The sequence below is a fragment of the Ailuropoda melanoleuca genome, chromosome 2 (assembly GCF_002007445.2).
Source record: "Ailuropoda melanoleuca isolate Jingjing chromosome 2, ASM200744v2, whole genome shotgun sequence".
In the NCBI taxonomy this organism is placed as follows: Eukaryota; Metazoa; Chordata; class Mammalia; order Carnivora; family Ursidae; genus Ailuropoda; species Ailuropoda melanoleuca.
The window spans coordinates 103,567,593-103,593,229 of record NC_048219.1 but is presented as its reverse complement, the minus strand read 5'-3'; the positions used below and the strand labels follow the sequence as shown (position 1 = coordinate 103,593,229).

Genomic DNA, 25,637 nt, shown 5'->3' with positions numbered 1-25,637 from the left:
ACCACCTCATTTTTTACAAAATGCTGATTGGATATTCAAAGCAAATATTTTATATCAATAAGGAAATTAAAACGTCTTCCCTCATTTTCCATAGAAAAAAATTGTAATTTCCAGCTTTATCCTTATTTATATAACCTTGTATTATATTGGTGGGTTAGCAAAATCTTCATTATAGTCTATCCTCATTGGGGACAGTTCTTATTTTAATTTGTATTCCTAGCTGCCTCTAGTATACTATCTTATACTCTAAAATACTCCAGTATATTTTGTAAAATAGGATTGTTTAAAGGTAATTGGCCAACTGTTGAATCCCTATAGCTCAAAGTTTTTCAAGTCAAACTCATCTAAACCTTTCTTAGGAATGATATAAAAACATTTTTCACCAGTTTGGAATTTTTCCAAGGTGTCTTTAAAACTCTTAACTCTAACCTGCCATGTTTTTCTAATATCATGGAATAATATAGAACATTTGAAAGTATTTTAACTTTGATTAATATATTTTCCAATGATTCAGTATAACTGTCTGGATTGTTTCTAACCTATTCATAGTTGAGAATGTGAACACCATAAATAGAGTAAAATTATTTAAATAAAAATAATTCAGACTTTAGAGCTATTTAACAGAAAATGAACTGGTGGAATGTATTGTCCTTGTTTGTTGTTGTTTTTATTTGTTTTAATTTAAGGCACTTATTTGAATTCATTTCAGGAAACATTAAAATTCTGTTTTTGTGAAGACTTTATTAGTGCATCAGAAGGTTTTGAGGTAATAAGTACAGGTAGGGGATAAGAAAAAGTGAAGAATTGAGTTTTTGGATGATTGGTATGGTTGAGATCCAAACTAAGAATCAGTGTATTAAATACTAATACTCTAAGCCTGGAAATCTAAGATCACCTTTTCAAGTAACAATAAAGACATTTTAAAGAGCCTTCCCTGTGGTTCTCTAAAAGTGGACATGTGGTAAAAGAAAATCTATTTTAATTAAAACATACCCACATCTAATCTACAGACATAGTTTAACATTATGATTTTTCTCCTTGAATCTTCCTCTGCATGTGACCACTTTTTGAGACTATTTCAATGTAGAAGGATCATATTTCTTCTCATGGTGCATATGGCAGCAAATGCATTGCAGTTGTCTAAGGAGAAGTACAAGTGGAATGCTGTGAGTTTAAAAAGCCCTCAAATGTTGATATTCTTTACTTTTTTTTTTTTTAAAGAAAACAGAATCAGTTTGGCTGTTTTCCCTTATTTTGCCAAATAAAATTATACCTAATCTTGGGGGTTTTTTGCTTATGTCTTTTGCTTATGATTTCCAGCACTTTTTTCTTTGCACTTGAACAACTAAAAGATGCATTTGGATTTCGGTAAACTGTATATAGAGGACAGCTTTGTCTTATAGACTTAACTGTTCACTGGAAAGTGGTGAGTAGATAGGCAGTAGATGCAAAATGAATAGCTAGGATCCAACTAGGATCCAGCTCCCCTGTAGCACCAACACGTCTCTAGACTATCACAGCACTGAATATTATCTGGAATTGAACACAAGTCTTTCAACTGATGCATCCATCCCCTGGAGGACTGATTTACAAGATTATTACTGTTTGCCTTTGTATCTTTGAAGGTATCCTCAAACCCATCCTGGGAATACAGTTTCCCAACGTTGACTCTGTTCTGCCTCCAGGGCATCCAGATAACCTCACTGCAAATTCCTTAGCATGTTTTCTCAGGTTGCTGCACAGCACCATACCTATTCTGTGGGCCTGGCATATACCTTTGATTGGTTTCAGGTGGTGGCTTGTAGGAAGTCATTGAAAAGCAAAGTCAATTAGAACCGCTTTCCACAGCAATAGAAATTATCAAGTTTTTTGAAGAGGAAGTTAACTTGAAGATTGGCAACTGCATTTTGGAAAGCTAGCATCAGCTAAATGAGCCTAAAATTAATTGCAGTCAAATTGATCTTTAGCAAGTAGGTACATTTTAAAAGTTTGCTATTAATGTGTATTTGACTAATGGTACTGTTTCTCTGTCCCCTTTTGGGTTTCCATTTATACTACTTAATTAATTGGGCAATTATTTCCTAAGCACTTATTAAAAGAACCAGAGATTGTTAAGTGGTCTGAGTAATCTAAAGTTGTCTAAGATGTCATTCTTACTTTAAGCAGATAGTAACTTTGACAGGGATACGATGGCTTTTTTATATATGGTTTTAAGCATTATCATCAGAACAACCCCCATCACCATCATCGTCATTATCTTTATCATAGCTGCTATTGTTATGGGATTTTGTGTCCCCTTAGTGCCTGTGGTTTTTGGTTACACCTCTTTGAAGAATGAAGAGGTAGACCAGATGAAGAGTGGTGGGCAGCAAAGCAAAGCTTATTGAGCAAGAGTACAAAGCTCCCAGAAAGGGCCCCAGTGGGTTCCCCTCAGAGTTTTTAAGTTTAGGGGGTTTTATGAGCTCTCTTGGGGAACTTTCTTAAGCAATCAGGGTGTGCTGAGTCATGATAATCAGCATTTTGGTCACATATCGTCTACCTATTAGGTTAATGTCCACATGCTGACGGTCCTTTTTTTGCTGACATCTGGGGCCTTAAGTCTTAACTACCCCTTGCCTGTGATATCGACAAGTGCTTTTGTGGTTAATTGTCTTATTTTAGGACATTTTGTAGAAGTCATTTCTGCAAAGGCTGCAGAGCAGAATGTCAGTGCGGTCCCGTCTAAACTGCAAAACAGGACGTTGGTGCAATTTTATTTTAGCTGTCCTGACTCCATATGTTCTTGTTGGGGACCCTGATCCTGACTACCTAAACGCCCAACTAACTCCTAACACTATGATTCATTCATTCATTTTAAAATTATCTATGGCATACCTACTTTGTGCCAAACACCATTCACAATGCTAGTGACGTAGCAGAGAACAAGATGAACTACATTGATGACACCATGAAGTTTCTATTCTGGAGAGCTGAAAAGGTTAGAATGAACATTTAAACACCTCAATATATATTCTTAACTAGCTTAATATGTTATTATAGATACATGAATAAATAAAACGTGATCTACCTAAAATGATAATGCTATGAAGAAAAAGAAAGGGGAGTGAGAGAACAGAAGGGATATGAAAAGTTATTTCAGAGAGGGTGGTCAGGAAGGAGTATTTGAGATGAGACTTGAATGTAGAGAATGATCTACATTAAGTGTGCGGAGGAAGAACATTCTAAGCAGTTCATTTAACGTGAACTTTATTGTACCTAAAAGATTTGTTTGAATAATCAGTTTTAATTCTTACATTTAAAAATAACTACCTTATTATTCCATTTGTTCAGATAAAACAAAAAAAAATCTGAGGCTAGGAAAAAATGCATCTTTGCAATCTCACAGCCTATTGGTACAATGTATTTTAGGCTTCATTCCCCCCCCCCAGAGGAAAGGAAATCATATTTGGCTTGCATAATTAGGTGAAATTCTCAAGAGGAGAGCCATTAGAGCAGGATGTTGAATGATTGACAGTACCTGTAAGTGGAGGCATGCTGAAGGGATTGGATGGGTAAGAATTAGGAAGGAAGGTGATTTGAAGGTTGAAGCATCTGAGGCATTTGTGCCAAATGGTAATCAGAGCAGTTTGGGGTTCTGTTCTTTTTCAAAAGGGATCAAGCTGGATGAGGAAACTGGAGCTTGGCTATAGACAGTTGTTATGCTAACTTATCTCATTTGCATTTGATTCTTTAGGTAGTTTAGAGATATTAAAGGACTTTGTGGAATAAAGTGACCTAAGTGAAACCATGCTTTAGAAATACTGCCTTGGGGCGCCTGGGTGGCACAGCGGTTAAGCGTCTGCCTTCGGCTCAGGGCGTGATCCTGGCATTCTGGGATCGAGCCCCACATCAGGCTCCTCTGCTGTGAGCCTGCTTCTTCCTCTCCCACTCCCCCTGCTTGTGTTCCCTCTCTCGCTGGCTGTCTCTATCTCTGTCGAATAAATAAATAAAAAAAATCTTTAAAAAAAAAAAAAAAAGAAATACTGCCTTGGTAATAGAATCTAAGGTGCATAGAAAGGGGGGAATTATATTACAAGCTCATTAAGTCTGCAGTTCCTAAACAGATTTGTAGATTACTTGGGCATTGATGAGCCATCTTAGATGCATCACCTTATGAACAGAATTTTTTTTTTAACTCAAATGTGCTTTACCGTTTTAAAAATGGTGTATTTTCCCAGTCTATTGAAAGCATTACAGAATTCAGGGTAGCTTTTCTTTAATTGTAAATTTTGTCAAATAAAAGGTAAGAAAGTACAACTATTATTATGTTGGGGTCCAAATCGTTCCTCGATTCATTGGTTTATTTATCGATTCATGAATTTATCCTTGACATATTTATCTTTAGAACAGCATATTAAAGTGGTTAAGAGCCAGAGTTTATGGACTGGCCCGAGTGATCTCCACTTATTAACAGTAAATGGATTTTTAATTAGTTTCTCTAAATCTTATTTTTCTCAACTGCAAATATATCAAAATAATTGTAATCTCACCTAATTTTTATGAGGACTATGAGAGATTGTGAATATAAAGTAGTCAGTATAATACCAAACACATAGTAAGATATCTAAGATATTATTACTGTTAGATAACATTTGGACATTAAACGGTTACATCCTATTCAAAAACTGGGACGTACACTCAAGTCATTTCTTTAATAAGTTGCCTTGTGTTCAAGTGTAAGGTACCTGCTGGGTAACTAATTTCTGAAAGCATACTCTGATTGCCCCTGTTAATCACTGTCTTGAGAATGTAGAAATCCTGTCCTCCCTCTGTATTCCCATCAAGCAGAACATACAGAAGAACGTATTGTTCAGTGTTCAAGGTCAGAGGTTCTGGGGCTGGCCATCCTAGAGCATCTCCTTGTAACAGTGTCCAGATGGTAGGTCTTGATCTCCTTAAGGCTCTGGCCATGCAGGGAGGGAGAGGCAACAGATAGGGCTAAAGTGAGTTGCTGGGGTATAAAAACTTGCTGCATGTAGATCCCAGCAGTGGATGCTTGTCCAGTTGGCCTCCACTGGATTCCCTGCATGTGAGTTTCCCCAATAAACTTATGTCTCTATCACCGTCTCTGGGTCTTGTTGTTGGCCTTACTGGATGATCACTCATCCTGGGTTTAGAGTCTGCTAAGGTGAGGCTGCATACCAAGTGACAGGGAATCAAGAGCAGAATCAGTAGGTTTAAAATTATAATTTACTCTTAATTCTTCAATTGGAGTGAGGTGCAAGTTATTATTGCCTATACATTTGACCCTTGAATAATGTGGGGGTTAGGGGCACCAACCCCAGCACAGTCACAAGTCCATGTGTAACTTCTGATTCCCCAAAACATAACTACTTATAGCCTACTGTTGACCAGAAGCCTTGCCAGTAACAATAAACAACTGATACATATTTTGTTATGTATGTTATATACTGTATTCTAACAATAAAGTAAGCTTGAAAACACAAAATGTTATTAAGAAAATCATAAGGAAGAAAAAATACGTTGATAGTACTAAAAACTATAAATTTCTGTGTTTAAGTGGACTTGCGCAGGTCAAGTATGAATGGAGATTCCAACCAAAATGCAAGAGAAATAGAGCTGATGGATAAAGAGCATTAATAAGCGTGGAAAAGAGGCATGAAATCAGTCATGTTAAAAAGAGTAGAATTGACCTCTGCTGGATTTGGTCCATCAGACTGAAAGACAAAGCAGGTGATCTCAGAAGGGAAAAAACAAGAACAAAATAACCTTCCATGCACGTTCTCTTCTCACATTTATTTAGGGTCTAGTTCTTTATGGCAGAATTGAATGCCAACATCACTGTGTGAAAATTTGCTCACTGTTTTAATCCGTGAGTCATAGGAACCCATTTATAATTTATTAAATATTTGCTATTCTATTTATCTTTGCTTAAAGCAGGGCTGCTCTTGTTGAGTGATTTCTGCACATGTGGTGAGCTGGATACCTTTATGTTTTGTTTCATTTGTCTTCAAATCACTTAACTAGTTTTGAATAAAAAAGTCTTTGTTTGGAAGGAGGAAAAGAAGCTGGGAGATGGCTTAGGAAGAAAGAAATGAGAAATTCCTTGTTTTATAAACTTCATTGCAAAGAAAATCTGGCATTTACTTCAATTCACTGTGGTGTTTGCTTTGGTGAATTATGTTCACACATTTCTAGTCAACAGGGTAGAACACAGATCATCTGAAAAATGAAAAGCTTTACTCTGTGTATTGAGAGATGTTCAAGTCTATCCTCCCCCATCAGTCTTATTTCCTTGCCAATATTAGGCATGCTGCCTAGGGAGAGGATGCTATCAACCATTGATATAGAAGCACTCATTTAATTTAGTTACTACATCCTGTTGATTTTTATGAGTGGTGGGGGAGCTGTTGGAAAAGGACCTGTTGTGTTGACAGATGTGCCCTGCTCTGCAGCATGCGCATTTTGAATGATTTTTCCCATCTCAAATCTTTTTCCCCACTATCCAGTTAGAAAAGTAGTCCACGGTGTTTGGGAAATATTGGTATCTAAATCTTTATTGTAGGTTCCATTGTAGTAAGAAAAAATGTAAGTGGGCACACTTTATTTCCATAATTATGTTACAGAGTATTTTGGCTATTGTCCTAGCGTTTATAGTCAATGCATTTTAATGTCATCTATATTTTGGACAGCAGGCATAAAGCTCTGTTGGTTTATCTCTTAGAGAAATAAGATTACCCCCCAAAAGACAGCCATTTATAATATATGCACCTTTGAATAATTAAGTGAGCTACCGAAGAGGAAAAGGTTCCTAATCAGCTTTCAAACTGTGATTGTGCCATGCACTGAATCATTCCTTTATGAATACATTTCTTTTGGAGCATGTATAATTATGAACCTTTTTATTTTTTCTATCTCGGTAGGAACTGGGAAGTAACAGCCCTCCACAGAGAAACTGGAAGGGAATTGCTATTGCCCTGCTGGTGATTTTAGTTGTATGCTCACTCATCACTATGTCAGTCATCCTCTTAACCCCAGGTAATCTGTCTTTATTCCTCTCTTATGATGGTATTGTGGATGATAATTTCACATTCAAATGCCTTAAGAGGGTAGCCATATGTGGTATCTTAAGACACATTAGCATTGGTTGGAACAAAAAAAATGCATAACCAGACATTTTGCAAATGGCACAGTAATTCTGTGGTTCAAATATCATGAAAGATATTTTTGGGAAGCTGAAATGTAAAATATATACATTGAGAATGCCAAGGAGATCTTTAGTCTCCAGTGCCACTTAGAGACTTATTATGTTTGTCAGCTAATAAATGCAGGGGACATTTGACTTTCATTGTACGTTGAAGATGAGGGAGTGGAATCTGGAAGTCCCCATATGGAGGTGATAGCTCAACTGTAATGAGGGTGGTGAGGGAGGATTTGAGAGACAGTGAGAGTTTGATCAAAAGAGAATGAGGTAAGCCTCTAAATGCTTCTTTCTTCTGCTCCTTTCTTTCCTTATAGCTTTTATATTCCCAATTTCCCCTTATCTAAAGAACATCGCCAAATTGCCCTTGCAATGATCTTCAAATTGTGTCCTTTACATTTAAGAGTTTAACACTAACATATAAATTAGCAGTAGGCTTGATTCTTCTTTGGGGTTTATTTCGGTACCCAGAAGTTTCACTGCTCTTAGTATGTACTAATATTGGAAGACAGAGAAAAGCTGCTGACTTTTAAAACTCCCCAAAATGTCTTCCAGGAGCAAGTGCATTTGACATCCTGCTACGCCCACCCACCTAGTTTTCTCAAAGACTGGACACCCATAGATTGCTCAGGATTATAAAAAATAGTCATTCCTGGGATAGGATTGAGCTAGTCCCCAAATCAACTGATGTAATGAAGTTACAGCCTGTTGTTGAATAATAACGTATTTACACTTCAGTTCTTGCCCCACTTTTGTTATTTACAAGCCCTTAAACATGTTGAATTTATTTCCTCGTGTATAAAGTAGGATTAACAATAATAGCTCTCTTTCAGAGTTATTTAGTCAACTAATTACGGTGACTAATTATACAAATGACAGTATCAATTGCTCCAATGTGGTACTTTGTGAAATATACCATCTTTGTAAAATATTGGCTTTGAAATGTACAAATTGTCAAAACTAGTTTGTAATTATGAATTAACATATGAAGAGATTGAAAAAGAAATTAAAGACATCAGGAGGGAGGAAAGGGGAGAGAAAGAGAGAGGAAGGGAGGGAGGGAGGAAGGAAGAAGGAAGGAGAAAGGGAGGAAGGAAGATGGAAGGAAGGGAGGGAGGGAAGGAAAAAAGGGAAGAAAGAAAGAGAGAGAGAATTTCCCTGATAAGAGCTGACTTATCCAGCATTCTCTTCAGGAACCCTGTCTTAATTGCCTCATATGTCCATCTGCAATACAGTGTAATTGAACAATGTGATGGCTCTAAGTTGTTGCGGAATGCCAAGATTCTTTGGTAAAGGAAGATAAGCTTATGTTCAACATAGTGTTCCGCTTAAAGAATTTTAATGTAATTAACAAAAAATGAATGACCTGGGTATACTGCCTTCTACTGGGTACTATGAACCAGATGGAGAAATTAGTGCCCTGATGCCTATTTGTTTCTCTTAATCTTTCTTCCATCTGATTATAGTAGCTTTTCCTGCTGATTCATTTTCTCAGAATTTCTTGTTACTCTCTGAGGCCATTGTGATACTTTGGGGTCCATTGAGTATTTGGTATAAGCAAGACCTTCTAGAGTTGGCCACTGACTAAATTAAAATTTCCTCAACCGAGCCGTTTTCGTGTTGTTCAGTATAAAAACGGTGTGGTTGGAATCTATTTCTCATGCACTTAGTCATTTTTTAAAGCAAGGACTTTGGGCAAGACACACCTTGGTTCAAGTTCTGGTTCTGTAATTTCCTGGTTTTGTGAAATTGGCCGATTATTTAACCTTGTCCGCCATTTCACTCATCTGTCTTATGGGTGCAACATGTAGTGCCAACTTCATAGTGTTTCCGTGAGGGACAGATGACATGAAATAATTCAAGTGCTTAGTGTTTAACACTGCTCTTGCTATCTGTCTTATTCTCGCTATTCTTCTGTACTTATGGACCACCAGGCACAATGCCCAACACTGTGTTACATGAGGGAGATTTCTAAGAAAATACATAAAGTCTCTCCAGAATATAGATCTTCTGTGATTTCAATTTTAAATTTTGGCAGATGGAAAGGGACTAAATATTTAATCTGGAGTCCGCCTTTCAGTGGTCTGTTTGTTCATTCATTTATTCATTCATCAATAAATAATTATGGAGTTCTTACTACATTCCAGGTTCTATGGGTAGTTGGCCTTGCTGTCTCCTGTTTCATATCCATCACCTCGAATCTCTTTTCCCTAATGCTACAAACACACAGCCACCACACATCCTCAACCCAAAGACTTAATTTCTTGTGAGATTAGTCATATGAATGAAAGTGCAATTATTTTTAGATTTATAGTTTATTAAGTGCATTCAACATACCACATGTTCAAAGGTCTATGGTTTTTACTGTTGTTTTTGTCAAGAATATTATGACATGAAAAGTAAAAGTCAGTATGCTAGAGTGGAAAAAGTATTGTTATAGGGAACAATTAAACTGCATTATGCACACTTTGTTTGTAAACTCAAAGCCACCAAAGACTTGAGAAATTATAGAAATTGAAGAAGTAGGTAGGTGTAATGAGGCTGATTAGGAATGTATTTGAGTTATGAACAAGCAAATTCCAGCCTAGTTACAGGGCCTTCGTGGTGAGTTCGAACTGAACAGCATAGTGAAATATAAGGCTGGGGGACTGTTTGTAGCCTAAGACTTGAGTCATAAGTATGGACGTGCTCTTAGACGTTATGTAGTCTCACCTGCCTCATGAGACAGGGAAAAACCTGAGATTGCTTAATCTAGAATGTGCATCGAGACCACTAGTGTAGACTTTTGAATTAGCAGGTGTGTGTGCCTGGGCATGTCTGTGGTCAGACTTCAGTGCTCTGATTACACCGTGTATCCTCTTCTGCCTCTCACTTCTGAGACCCCCTCAGCTGTGCTAGAATAGACCCACAAAGGAAGACCTCCAACTAGAAAGATAACATCCAGTACCTCCTTCTTTTGATCCATTTGTCCACCAGGAGCCACTAAGCCCAGCTTTGTAGGTAAAACTCCTCAGGGAGATGGACGGTATTAATGAGGAAGTGGAATCCATGTCATGAGGAGAAACTTGTGATCCAGAAATTATTCAGCAAAATACTAGACCTTGAGGACTAAGGGCTGACTCTGGAACAATCCTTTCAATAAGGGTGGGGGTCAAAAATCCATACGCTTTTTTAAAAAAGATTTTATTTATTTGTTTATGTATTTATTTGAGAGAGAGAAGAGAGAGCACACACACAGGGGGGAGGAGCAGAGGAAGAGGGACAAGCAGACTCCTGCTGACTGTGAAGTTCTATGCGGGGCTCCATCTCATGGCCCCGAGATCATGACCTGAGCCCAAACCAAACCAAGTATTAGATGCTTAGCCAGCTGAGCCACCCAGGCGCCCTCCATATGCTTTTTATAGCTATATAATAACATTGGGCAGATCACTTACCTCATCTGACATCAAATGTTTGGTTGAAGAAGGCATCTTTGGTTTAGCAGACTATGAAGTCATCTTTTGAAGTTTCTTACAGCTGAAATATCTATGACCTAATATAATAACAACACTCACAGCAACAGCAATAATTGTGGCTTGTTTGGTAACAAATGTAGCAACAGATTAAACCTGGTGAGCTCTCACACGAAGCCTCTTGTACTTTGAAAATATATTTAATGGGTTTTTTCGGGGGGGAAGGGAGAAGAAAGCATATAAAAAGTTATCTAGTCTAAGAAATGATTTAGAAACTCTTTTGCTCAAAATGGCATCATATTTTGGAGGTAAGTACTAGGGAATGCAAGCCTATAACCAGAGAAACACATGTTCATTGTAATTTTGGTTTGATTGCAAATTTTATTACAGAAGTAATTTGACACAGGTGTCTTAATTTCCAAGATTGTCAGCAACTTCCCTGCCTGGTGTAGAGAAGTCCTAATTATTTTTGAAGAGTGGGTTAACCATTCAAGTATTTCTTTAATAAGTAACTATTTTTGAAAGGAACAAATTATTCACTTCATGTTTTTATTAAAGGGCAGACTTATTTAGATGCATTGATCAAGCCTACGTATTTTTTTTTTGTTTGTACTGAGTCACTTTAAAGAGAAAAGAGCACCCACATTTATTTTCAGAATATGTAACTTGAAAATCAGTACTTACACTCTACAAATAGATGAATGTACATCCATGCCTAAGTTATGGGGATTGGTCTTACAAAGCCATGCATGCCCTGTGCAGCCTCATATTTACATGGAAGATATAGAATGAGAATGATCATGGTCGAGAAACATTTCATGCAGAATGCAGTTATGCATTTTGACCTGTTTTGAGAGGAGAGACATATTTTATGAGTTAGAATGTATTTAGTGGAGAATATCCTTTAAGCTTTCAATTTGGTTGCTGTATGGAGATAGCCACCGCTGTGCACTGTGTGTACTACACTGATTTTCAGCAACAGTGTCCTGCTGCCTTTTGATTGCGGTCTCTAATCAGTCAATGGCAAAACAGGGTCGTTGGATTAATTTACTGCTATGGCTGACTAAAGATAAAATTGTAAGGCACTGAAATTGTGTCTTAATCATTAGCTCTAGCTCCTTAGACAATTTCCTCTTCCTTTAGTACCCTCTTGAGGTAAGCATCCTGAGCTGGTCTTTGCCGGTCTATCAGAGCAGAAAAGAAAAGAAGCATTCATATGTAAGTCATTAGCATTCATGTATAAGTCATCAGGACTCTGCTTGATCCCAGTTAAACAAGAATTTAATAGGGATCGTCTTGTTCCACTATATGCACGCCTTTATTTTCTAGAAGTATCTCTAATATTAAGAATTTTAGACTAATTTCAGATGCCATGTTGGGAAAGAACTTACACATGTTGTGATTGCCACTGTGGTGTTAATGGTTAGGTAAATCTTTATGTCAGGTAAGGGTTTTGATCCATGAAGTTATGCTCAAATCATTCACTAGAGCCAAGATTTAGAACTGAGGAAGCTGAAGGTACTGGAGAAATTTAGGCAGCCTTATCCAGAGAAATAAAACAAAAACTAGAAGCAAAAACTTAAGGGTGTGTATCTGTCTTTGAAGGAATGCCAACTTATATTTTTCAAAGAGAGTGTATAATCCTGTCATTTATTCCTCATAGTATACTAACTTAAAGAAAGTGCAGCTTTCTAGGTAATACAGCTAAGCTCAGAAGAATTTGGATGATTTAGGTGCCTAGTTTGTGGAGAAAGTATTGCAGAATGAGTGATTACGTTGACCTTCATATCAGACTGACTTGAGTTCCTGTCCTAGCCAAATAGGTGCTTGAAAAGAAGAGTTTGAGGAAAAGAATTCTTTCTTCCTGTTTTTCTTACACACCAGGTTTTTTAATGAAAAACAATCTGACCCTTTGAAGGGAGGCTTACAAAAGATTAATCTGTTCCTATTTATGAAAAAAAGAATTTTCTAGAAAGCATTTGATAAAATTAAGTATTTTATTGGAATGGTGACAGCTGATTAGTTATTGTTATACAAAAACTCAAAATGAATTTATTCTCATTACTATTATGTTCTACCAAAACAATCGCTCCTGGTTATAGTTAGTTAAAATGTCATGTTATATTATGTTGCAAGCAATCGCTAGGCAGCTGCAATTTCAAAGGTGTCATTTAAGCATCTGACCTGTGTTTTAAAATGTCAAAGCAACAATTAAACCATCCCATAATGCTTTTATGAGAGGGAAATAATGTTTTACAGATTTTAAGATTTGCATTACTCACTTGTAAACATCAACATCAACCAAGATGTAAATTGTTTTTTATTTTGTTGAATTACAAAAAAGAAGATATGTGTATTGATAGGCATAAGCTTAATTGTCTCTGCTTGTTTTTCCAAAAACAGCACAGATGAACCCATTTGAATATAGTATTACCCAGGCATAATCAGGCTGCCAAAGAGAAAACAATGACAGATTCTAACAGTTTCCCCCTGGATAACATGGGTTATTGTTGCTTTCCTAATAGATTTATCGCTCGTGTTGAATGAAAAATAATTGTCTCTGATATTAATAAAGTAAGAGCAGTTATATTTTTTTTGTCTTTGCTTTACAGTTACTTTTACATTTAAGTCAAATTTGATTTCTTATTCTCATTTTTTTGTATTGCCTAATTGGATAAATAATGGATTTAGCTTACATTATGATGTGTTCAATTTTATAAGTCAGAAGAGAATATGTTTTAATAAGCAACATTTATTAGCTGCTTGTTTCAAGCCAGATGCTATGCTAAGTGCTTTGTATGCACTATTTTATTTATTCTTACACCACTAATGTGAAATAGATACTATTACTTTTTGCATATTCTACATTATTCCATTGAGTCTTACAAGTTAAAGTAAATTGTCTGTCACAGAACTAGAACGTGGAAAAGCTGGATCACTCTCCCAGGGCTTTTTGGCTCTAGCATGTCTCTTAACCTTTGAAATATAGGATAAGATGTATTATTGCACCCATGGAAAGTATAGGCAAGAAACATGTCAGAAAAAAAAATATGTGCTTTGCTTCATTCTCACCCTGATTTTTTTAATAAATGAGTTGATTCTGTATCTTCTTTAAATGGGTGTATAACAGAGAAGGAATAAACTGGGATACATAAGGGGAAAATGGCAAAGGAGTGGTAGAAGTGGGAAGTCGAAAATTATGCATGTAAATTTTGTATGCATTTTTACTTCAACTATTACGTTTTTTTTGTTTGTTTGTTTTTGTTTTTTTTTTGGAAACTCAAATACCCATGATAAAATATAAGTCACACTTTCTTTTCTAAACCACATTGTACAAAAATTATTTATATGTCACTTTAGAGCTTTAAATATTTTGTCATCTTTTTTCTTTGAAACATAAATTTTAGGAATATGATGGCCTGGCCTCTAAAAATGGGAGGAACAAGGCAGCCTGATCCTTGAGAAGCAAAGTTTCCTTAAAAGGGGGAGTTGCACTCAACTGCCTGTCCTCCTGAAGGAAGAAAGAAAAAGCTTTTAACATTTATTTGCCCCCTTATGTTTATGGAAGGGGTTTTTTGTTTGTTTGTTTGTTTTTTGTTTTTACTTTATTTTATTTTTTTTATTATGTTATGTTAGTCACCATACAGTACATCATTCGTTTTTGATGTAGTGTTCCATGGTTCATTGTTTGTGTATAACACCCAGTGCTCCATGCAATATGTGCCCTCCTTACTACCCATCACCGGGCTAACCCAACCCCCACCGCCCTCCTCTCTGAAATTCTCGGTTTCCTAGAGTACATAGTCTCTCATGGTTCATCTCCCCCACTGATATCCCATCCCTTCATTTTTCCCTTCCTTCTCCTAATGTCCTCCCTTCTATTCCTTATGTTCCACAAATAAGTGAAACCATATGATAATTGTCTTTCTCTGCTTGATTTATTTCACTTAGCATAATCTCCTCCAATCCCGTCCATGTTGATGCAAATGTTGGGTAATCATTCTTTCTGATGGCTAAGTAGTATTCCATTGTATATATGGACAATTTGTTTATCCTTGTATGCAGTGATAGAAATTTAGGTTGTTTTTGCATTTTGGCTATTGGGAATAGTGCCACTATCAACATGTGTGTACACGTGTTTTTTGAGTCCTATTTTTCCATGTTTAGGGGTATATAACTAGGAATAGAATTACAGGATCGTATGGTAATTCCCTGCTTAACTGTTTGAGGAACTGCCAAACTATTTTGCACAGTGTTGGAACCATCTTACATTCCCAATAGCAGTACATGTGTGTTCTAGTTTCTCCACATCCTCAAACACTTGTTTCTTTCTTTCTTTTTTTTTTTTTAATGATAGTCATCCAAGAGATGTGAAGTTGCATCTCATTTGGCTTTAATTTGCATTTCCATAATGGTTAATGATGTTAAGCATCTTCTCATGTGCTTATTGGCCATTTGTATATCTTCTTTGAAGAAATATCTATTTAAGTCCTTTGCTAATGCTTTAGTTGGATTTTTGGTTTCATTGTTGTTGTACAAGTTCTATATTCTGGATATAATCCCTTGCCAGATATATGATTTTCACATATTTTCTGCTATTCTGTAGGTTGTCTTCACTTATTTGATCATGTCCTTTGATGCGCAAAGTTCTTGATTTTTATGGAGTCCAGTTTATTTTGTTGTTGTTACTCATGCTTTTAGTATCATATCTATGAATCCATTGCTAAAACCAAATCATAAGGATTTACCAGTATGTTTTGTTAAAGAGAGTTATGGTTTTAGGTTATCTCTTTATCATTGCTTGATTTTGAAGTAATTTTTGTATATGGTATGAGGTAGGGAATCCAACTTCAGTTTTTACATAACATAAATTTCTCTTAAGTACCTTTGTTGGAGAGACGATTCTATCCCCATTGTATGCTTTCTCACCCTTGCTGATTATCACTGACCACAGATAATAAGGATTTATGTAAGGATGTGCAATTTTAATATAATACTCTATGTATCTGTCCTTGTGCCAGCATAACACTGTTTTGGTTACTGTAGCTTTGTAGTAAGTTTTGAAATGAGAAAGTATGAACGGTCCAACTTTTTAAAAATTGTTTTGCTTTTCAGAGTCCCCTGCAATTCCATATGAATTCAAAGATTGGCTTTTCCATTTTTGCAAAAATAGGCAGTTGTGGTTTTGATAGTAATTGTGTTGAATATGTGGATTACTTTGGGTAATATCGCCATCTTAGAAATATTAGTCTTCCAAGTGACAAACACAAATTGTCCTTCCATTTATTTACGTCTTTGATTTCTTTCAGTAATACTTTATAGTTTTAAATGTACAAGTTTTTAACTCTTTGGTGAAATTTATTCCTAAGTATTTTATTCTTTTGTATGTTACAGTAAATAGGATTGATTTTTAATATCCTTTTTTTTGGATTACTCAATGCTGGTGAATACAAATACAACTAATTGTAGAATGTTGATGTGTACCCTTTAACGATGTTGAATTCACTTATTAGCTTTAGTAGGTTATTAAGGATTCTTTGGTCTTTTCATGAATGTAGTTTTATTTCTTCCTTTCTAAATTCACTTCATTTCTTTATCTTGCCTGATTATTCTGGCTAGATTCTAGTACAGTGTTGAATAGCAGTGGTGAAAATGAACATCCTTTTCTCGTTTCTGATCATAGGGATACAGCTTTCAGTCTTTCATTGTTGACTATTGTCTTAACTTTGGGTTTTTCATAAATGACCTTTTGATGAGATTGAGAAAGTTTCCTTCTATTCCTGATTTTTTTAAAAACATTTTTGTTAGCAAAGAGTGATGGATTTTGTCAAATGCGTTTTATCATTGTGATGACTATGTGTTTCTCCACCCCCCCACTGATGTGTTGTTACATTAGCTAATCTTCTTTTGTGGAGCTACCCTTAAGTTCCTGGGGTAAATCCCTCTCTTTAATGATGCATAATCCTTTTGATATGCTGACAAATTTGACATGTTTATTTAAAAAAATCCTGCCATTCTCTGCTAGTATTGCATTGAGGATTTTTGCATCTATATTTATAAGAAATAATGATAGATTGTTTTTTCTTGTGTTGTCTAGATTTGGATCAGGATGATTCTAACTTTATAGAATGAATCAATAAGTATTCCGTCTTTTTCTGGTTTTTGGTAGATTTTGAGAAGCATCAGTGTTAATTTTTTAAATGTCTTGTAGAATTCACAAATGAAGCCATCTAATCCTGGATATTTCTTTATTGCAATGTTTTCCATTATTGATTCATTTCTTTTTCTTTTTTATTTTCTTGTTATAAATCTGTAGAGTTTCTACTTCCTATGAAGTCAGTCTGGTAGTTCGTGTGTTTCTAGAAATATGCTCATTTTATCTAGGTTATCTAATTTGTTGGCAAACAGTTGTTCATTTTATTGTCTCACAATTCTTTTCATTTCTGTAAAATTTGTAGTAATGCTCCCAGTTTCATATCTGACTTATTACTTGCATGTTCTTTTTTTAAATCTTAGACAAAGGTTTGTCAATTTTTCTCATCTTTTTAAAGAAACAACTTTTGATTTTGTTGATTCTCTCCATTGTTTTGATCTTCTTTTTCTTCTTTATGTCTAAAGCTAAATTACTGGTTTACTGCATCGAGAGAAGATACTTTGAATGATTTCATTATTTTTCAATTTATTGAGACTTATCCAGTGGACTAACTTGGTGTATCTTAGAGAATATTCCATGTACTTGAAAGTGCTGTGTTTGTGTGGAGTGTTTTATATATAGCACACACACGTATATATGTGTGTATATATCTGTGTGTGTATATATGTTTACACATGCACGTGCACACACACAGTATCTCCTAATTAATAGTGTTCAAGTCCTGTATATTGTTATTAATGTTCAGTCTAAATGTAGTATACATCTTGAAAGTGAGCTATCAAAGTCTGCAAATACTTTTGGAGACTTATTTCTTCATTCATTTCTTAGTGTAGGATATTTTAACAAATTATTGAGGACCCAAAAAATACTTTTTGAGCATTTCAGTTATATCTGTCAATATTTACTGGATTAGATGTTAAACTGTAATTTTTGAGACTTTTTCTAAAATGTTTCCTAATCACTTAAAATGGCAAAAATAAAACTATACATGTAAATATATATAACATGTAATAAAATAGGTATATTTTTCAGAAGGAAAAAATAGTGAGAACAGCATTATTTTATACTTTTTGCAAGTCTGTTTAGGTTTGAATAAATAGAAGACATCAGGATTCTCATATGTGTTCCTGTGCTAACTCTTTTGCAGTAGGTTTTTTGGTTGACATATATGAAGGATATATATAATTATATGTAGTTAGAAGATGTGTTTTGATAGCTTTTGTCTTGTAATTACAGTGGTCCTTCCTTGATCTTTCTTGAAAACTTGACAAGTGATTGATTCTCAAAGGTTAGTTGCCATGTGGAATCTGAAAATATGTCAATAAATTATAAGCACTTTGGTACATTAAAACCCGCTGGTCCACCTTTTACTTTAGAAAGATCTCTTACCTATGCATAATTCTGTAGCATTGTGCCTCGGCCATTTGCAAAATATTAGTTTATTGCATTATGCCAATTTTCCAATTGTTGGTGGGGTTTATTGTACAACATAGCAACAAAACAAAGCAAAAACATAGTTAATATCACTGATGATACCACTTAAAAGTCTCACTAGAAAAAATTTGGGGACTACATGGCTGGGTCATTCAGTAGCACATGCAACTCTTAATCTCAGGGTTATGAGTTCAAGCCCCAAGCTAGGTGTAGAGATTACTTAAAATCTTAAAAAAAAAAAGTTTTGGAAAGCAGTCAGATTCAAGGTAGAAGTTACCAGTTTTCCAAAATGTACGTGTTTTGCTTAAGAGCTTAAATTTTATAATTTGTAACAGATAGTCACGTGTGTGTGTGTGTGTGTATGCATGCACGTGTGTGTTTTACATGAGAGACTCATTTCATTCATTTTGAAGGAAAGCATTTGCCAACACAGTTACCCTTTGTTTTCTGAAAGTTGCATTAGGCTACTTTGCTTTTGTGAAAGATCTATGAGTATAATAAGGCTTTTTTTTTTTAATTAATAAAACTGAAGATTCTCTTTGGATTTCTTTTGGTTAACCAAAGTAAGTACTGATGTAAGACTTTCATAAAAACAGGTATGATATAACATGAACTCTCAGAAGGCAGGGGATACTTTTGTTTTATGCATTTCAGCTTACAAAATGTTTCATAGGAACACTCTACTTTCAGATACTGAACAAAACCTATACTTAAATCTGAAGTCATTGTTCGTTATTCATTCCTCCTTCTAAATATGGTGTTACATGAAAAATAAAAAGTGATTAGTTCAGTTCATAACTCAACCAGCTGCCAAGGTGTTTTTCCTTTAGACAACTATCGTGTTGGCATACCATGGAAGTGGTTTTGGTTTTGTTTTTGTGTACTTCAGATTTACCACGCAGATATTAAAAAGATTTAAGTATTGATATTTAATACAATTATCATATTTTATAACTGTATCAAGAAAATTCGTAAGTGAAATTGTGGGGGTTTTTTTGAGTGCATGTGGAAGTAATAGTGTTGGCTCACAATAAAGTGTTCAGAATTTCATCCACCACTGGTTTTGTGCCAAGGGTGAAAATTTCCACCCAAGCATAAAAGGAAGATAATGCTGTACTATTACTGTGAATATACTTTTGAGTGTAGGATCCCTTTTCGAAAGTTTTTCTCAAACTACGCAAACTTGGGCTATAGGGTAATAAAGATAAGAAACAAAATTTGCTAATGGTAATGTAATTGAAACAAACAGTGTACCTGAGGGAGGAACATGGGTATAGAAGAGCTCAAGGGCTCAAAGTAGAACTGTAACACTTTAAGGTTAAAAAAAAAATAAGAAAAAAAGACATTTTTCCAGAGTGTGCATGTGTGTGTCTGCCTCATTGCATAATTTTCTCACAATGTGAGAAGACTTTGTGCAAGTATATTTCTCACATTTAGCTTTTCTACTCAAATTCAGGAGATGTTAATTTGAAAAAGTTCTCAAAAAGAGGTTTGAGAGTGATTAGCATTTTGAATAATTGACTAATTTGACTAATTAAACCTATGAGTAAATCCTAAGGCTCTTGATTTATTTATTCAAGAGATGACAAGTTTGAGGTAGAATAGTCCTTCAGAACCTGAAAGTACATTCTTTCTTTGATGAGCACTTTGAGTCTGCTGAAAACAAGGGGGAGTTGTGTAAAATATAACAGAAACTAGGGGACCTTAGAGATGCAAGCTACTGCATAGGCCATTGTGTGTGTGTGTGCATGTGTGTGTGTGCATGTGTGTGTGCATGTGTGCGTGCGTGCACGCATGCATGGTATTTCCAATAAAATTCTATGTGAAGAGGTCAAAAATATGCTAAAACAGAGCTGTTCTGATTGTGGAGTTCTGACCACATAACCCCTGTCCTTCCCCCTCCAGTACTTTCCTGAGAGAGCTAATAGGAGTTTCTAGAATATAGCTGGCAGTGGTGTAATTTGGTCCAAACTTTTCTCTCCACAAAGAGGAAATTGCTATTTAAATAGACTAAGTGATAGTGTCATGGACATAGATGCTAGTTAAGGGTTGAACTAGAATTAGCATATGACCTCCTAGCTCTGATGACTGCTATTTCAGCATTGTTGCTTGTTTTTGTTTGAGAATAGAGAATGGAAGAATAAGGTCCTTAACTATGTGTTGGGAACCTTAGAGAAGATGAAAGCATCAGAGGAGGCAAACTTCTTGTTATCCACATTTCATTATTTCATAATCAACGTAAAATTCCTAAAATTCCTCCCCATCTATTGTGGAAAGGGGGCAGAGTGGGGAAGAGGAAGAAGGAGACACATAAATAAATATAGAATACCTTATTTGCCAGCTTCCTGTTCGATTAAATTCACAGCTTTGGTCATAGCTTGGTAACTTTTCACATAGCTGATTTTTAATATGCTTCTTTATAATTATAATATGGCTTTTGATATGAAAGCCACGTGCGAGAAATATACTGAAGAAGGAACAAATGTTCAGTGGAAGATAAGCTAATTTAGGGAATAAATTGTATTAGAAGGGTATATATTAGTAGACTTTATAAAATACCGAGCTAATCTGAATCAAAAGTAGTTCTAGGATTTAGAATTGATGAGGAATTGACTGGCCTCTTTGTTCAAGAAACTTAGCTTTGCCACAAAATATTAGAGTAAGAAAAGGCAAAAGAAAGAGATACAAAAGTAAATTTCTGACATGCCAGAAAGAACAAAGGTAGTTTTCTGAGACTATAAAACAGATGTTATGTGATGCGCTAATTCTCTTTGTGCTTCTGCTTGAATGACTGAATTGATGTTCACAGCAATACTAAGTGACAAGCTGCTTGAAGTTTCATTCATTGAAAAGAATAATAATTTATTATTTGTGTGATTCATATTTTTGACCTTATGGATTCAACATAGTCAGATGTTCTTCTTCCAGAAAGAGACTTTTGAGTGAATTTTACATTTCACCTTTTTTTTTCTTTCCATTAATTAGAAGAAGAAACTCAATACTGCGTTTCTGGTATAGTAAATCTGAGAACATACATTTTTTTAAAGATTTTATTTATTTATTTGATAGAGAGAGACACAGCCAGCGAGAGAGGGAACACAAGCAGGGGGAGTGGGAGAGGAAGAAGCTGGCTCTCAGCAGAGGAGCCTAATGTGGGGCTCGATCCCAGAACGCTGGGATCACGCCCTGAGCCAAAGGCAGACGCTTAAGGACTGAGCCACCAAGGCGCCCCTGAGAACATACATTTTGGCATAAGGAAACAACAGTGAAAGACAAGGATATTCCAAAAGAAAAACAAAAAAGAAAAACCATTTCTTTGTGGTTCTGAAATTGAAAAATTTAAAGCAGCTTCATATTGACTTATACATTTTAGTGTTTTAATCATAATGAGAATGACTAACTTTAAGTAAACTGAATATTTTACCTAATGATTTCCATATATTTGCTCATTTGTTTAAAAGAGAAAGAGGGGGAGGAGCACCTGGGTGGCTTAGTCAGTTAAGCATCCAACTCTTGATTTCAGCTCAGGTCATGATCTCAGGGTCCTGAGAGTGGGTTGGAGTCTGCTTGAAATTCTCTCTCTTCTTCTACCACTCCACCCACTTATGTTCTCTCTAAATCAATCAGTCAATCAATAAAATCTTTATTAAAAAATCCACCTCTCAATACTCATTCTTCACTAATAAGTACTGGGTCACATATCTTTAGTTATTTTACAATTAAATATGAGATACCTCTCTGATGTGTGTGTGTGTGTATATATATATATATATATGTATATATATATATGAGTGCGTATACATGTGTATAGATTCATGTCTGAAAACCTATAATAATTAATAGTTGCTGGTAAAAGGTTAAGTATTTGTTAACCAAATAGGACCCTATGATTATAGTTATAATTATGAAGAGTAGCACCAAAATCTAATAAGATGCACGATATACCAAAAATCACTAGAGGAAAGGGGAATAGAAGAGTTAGGGTTTGGGGAAAATAGGTAAAGGGGAGTGGGAGAAATAGGCTTCCAGTTCTGGTATGAGTAAATCCTAGGAATAAAAAGCACAGCATAAGGAATACAGTCAACGATATTATAATAGGGATGTAAAGGGACAGATGGTAGCTACACTTGTGATGAACATAGCATATAATATATAAACTTGCCAAATCATTAAATTGTGCAACTGAAACTTATGTAACATTGTATGTCAACTGTACTCAAAAAATTGGAAACAAAGTAATCATTTGTTAAATAGTGACAAGATATAGAATCTTAGCTAAAACATTCAGCTTTGGCAACATGAATTCAGTGACAGAACTGACATTAAATAATTCATTCCATGTTCTTTTTTCTGCTCTAGTCTGCCTTAAGATCATAGACTATTACTGGTATTTGTATGCTTTCTTCCAAAAATCCAATCTTGCTCTTAAATGGCCTTTTGAAATAAGTTGATTGCACAAATTTAGAAGAAAAAAGAAAGTTCTTTAGTATTGAACTGAAGAAAAACTAATTTATGACTTTCAGTTCTTGGACTCTCTTTATAGAAGCTAATTGTGTTACTTTTTATCTAGTTTACTCTTGACATCAGAGGTTCAGAAATACTTCTTTTAATTTAAATCCTATTTGAAATAATTTCCTGTTAAAACACTAATAAAAAATATCTAATTAGGTAGTTAGAATTTCCCACAAGAAGTACAAAGCCATTTCCTCTTTCTGTTCATGAGATTTTCTCTTCTTGCCCAACGTCCACTGTACCACCACCACCATTTCCCACCACAGTGTTTAAATCTCTATCTAGTTTACAGGTTGTTACCAGTTTTCCCTATTTAGTGTTAGTGCAGGCTACTCTTTAGCACATTTCCATTTTAAACATTGGTGAATTTTTAAAATTCATTGAAATGATAACATCCCTTCCACCCCTTCTTATATAATAGTCATGGCTAAATTCCAGACCTATTCAAAATATCTGTTGCTTGTACATTCCTAACTAGTCAACATATCATAAAGTTTTGTTTTATGATCTAACAGCTGAAGCATTAGTTCCCTTCTTATTTTCCATCCTTTTTCTGCCATTATTTTCTTTCACTAGGACACTGAAACACTATACAACAGACTAATTGTCTAAATGTATGTCATTCGAGATAAGATAAACAATTCCAAATTCTCTTTAATGTTTCTTAATTTATCACTAAGCAAATGAATAATGGTTTGCTAATTCTCAGTTAAAGGATTAGATAGTTCATATTGTAAATTTGAAGAATGAAAGTACATATGATTGGAACAGGAAAAAAAATCACAAGATGTATCCTGGTACAACCTACACCTATCTCTCTCTCTCTCTCTTTTTTTTTTTTTTTTTTTTTTTTTTTTTTTTTTGTTTTGTTTTGTTTCTTAAATTGTTGTTTATTTTTATTTATTTTATTTTATTTTTTAGAGAGGGAGAAAAGGGCCAAAACCAAGAGTTGGAGGCTTACCCAGCTGAGACACCCAGGCACCCCAAGAGAGATGGATATTAAATTTAAGTAATATTTAGTTATATTAGGTAGTAGATAGTGTTTCAGAATTTCCTCTTATGAAGATTTATAAGAAAGGTTCTTTTCATGAGGGAGTCATCTCTTAAAATCATTTTCATTCTGTTACCACTTTCCTTCTGACCTACCTTCTCAGTGTTCACTGTGAGTGAATTTGGGATGAATGAATAGTTTCCGTGATTGTTTGTTGCTAAGTGTGGCCTTTGCGTTGAAACACAGAGAAAATTGTTAAAAATGTATCAAATAATAAGATTTCTCCAGATTAAAAAAAAATATTTTTCCAGATGATTCTCACATAAATTAAGTTCCTATGAAATTAGATTCTAATGTGGTTTATAAATATTTACTGATGAGGTGTGATAGGGAACACTACTGAAGAGGTGACACGAAATAGCACCCAACAGTGAGCAGAGGTTTAATTTGGAATTTTCCTGACATGTTACAGGCCATTTCTTGAAGAAAACAGACAAAAAGCCTTACTTCTCAGTGAGAGCTGTGACATCACTGTGTTTGAGAAAAGAGAAGGACCATGACAATGGGATTTTCTTAAGCAAGTTGAAACAGAAGGGAATGCTAATAAGGTCGGGGTGGGGAGGTGGGGGGGGTGCGGGGAGGACACTGGGTGGCTGAATTTCAATTTGGGGAAGGGTTCTTGTGGCTAAAAGATGGTAAGAATATTCTTAAAATAACATTTATAAAATTGTATATTGTCTTTTTTAAAAAGACCTAACTGATATAGTCTGAAAGAGGATGAAGAGAGAAAACTGAATTGAGAGACATTGGAGCTTAATAAATCAGGTTCCAGTTTCAGTCCTGCCTCTTACTAACCATGTAACCTTTGTCACATTTAACCCTCCTGGGCCTCACTTTCCCCTGTGGAATGAAAATACCCAATAGGGTTTGGAGGGCATTTGGAAAATGGAAGATTAATTGCAAAGGATGAACACCCCAAAAGATTCTGATGAGATTGAAGAGAAAAAGAGGATAAAAGCCAGTTTGGGAGGGTATTAAATAAGAAGCTTAATTATTCATCATATGTAGGCAGAAGAAGTCTTTATTCCAGGACTGAAAAATTCAAGAGACCTTAGGGATAGTGTCCAGCTGCTAAGGCAAATTTAAAGAAAGGAATGAAGAAAGAAATAAAGGGAAAAAAGAAAAAAAAAAGAATGAAGTATATAGTTCATTCTCTCAGTAATGATTGAAACCAAAGAAATTAATCCTTAAATCACATATATCTCTCTGATTATTGTTTAAAAGGAAGATTAATTAAAATAATTTGAAATACTTTGGTGGGTTGATTTTAAAATTAATTCCAGGGGCGCCTGGGTGGCACAGCGGTTAGGCGTCTGCCTTCGGCTCAGGGCGTGATCCCGGCGTTATGGGATCGAGCCCCAGGTCAGGCTCCTCTGCTGTGAGTCTGCTTCTTCCTCTCCCACTCCCCCTGCTTGTGTTCCCTCTCTCACTGGCTGTCTCTATCTCTGTCAAATAAATAAATAAAATCTTTAAAAAAAAAAAAATAAATAAAATTAATTCCAGGTACAATTGGAGTTAGTAGAAAAAATCTTCTTTTTAAATAAATCAAATCATTGCAGATTACAGGAAAAGTTCAAAAAATATTTAATATAAATATTAAAATGTTAACTGAACAGTATAATACAAAATGGAAAAAAATGTATCATGCCATTTCATTCATCAATATGGATCTAAACATTTAAGTAAATATTTTGCATATTAATCTAGCAGTGTATAATTTTAACAATTCACCTGACCAATTCGGCTTTGTTATAAACATATAAGTTGGCTGGAAATAGGAAGTTTCATTTATATAATTTTTATATCAATACAGTAAAGGAAAACATACATTTA

The 25,637-nt window shown here is 35.1% G+C and overlaps 1 protein-coding gene across 2 annotated transcripts in view; it reads left to right on the top strand.

Annotated features, from left to right (window-relative positions):
* Positions 1 to 25,637, top strand: part of DPP10 (dipeptidyl peptidase like 10) — a 632,664-nt gene that overhangs the window by 137,427 nt on the left and 469,600 nt on the right. For both annotated transcript variants that reach the window (XM_034654431.1, XM_034654430.1), the window contains exon 2: positions 6,924 to 7,038. In XM_034654431.1, coding sequence (XP_034510322.1) covers positions 6,924 to 7,038 — 115 coding nt within the window. The remainder of the gene's footprint in view (positions 1 to 6,923; positions 7,039 to 25,637) is intronic.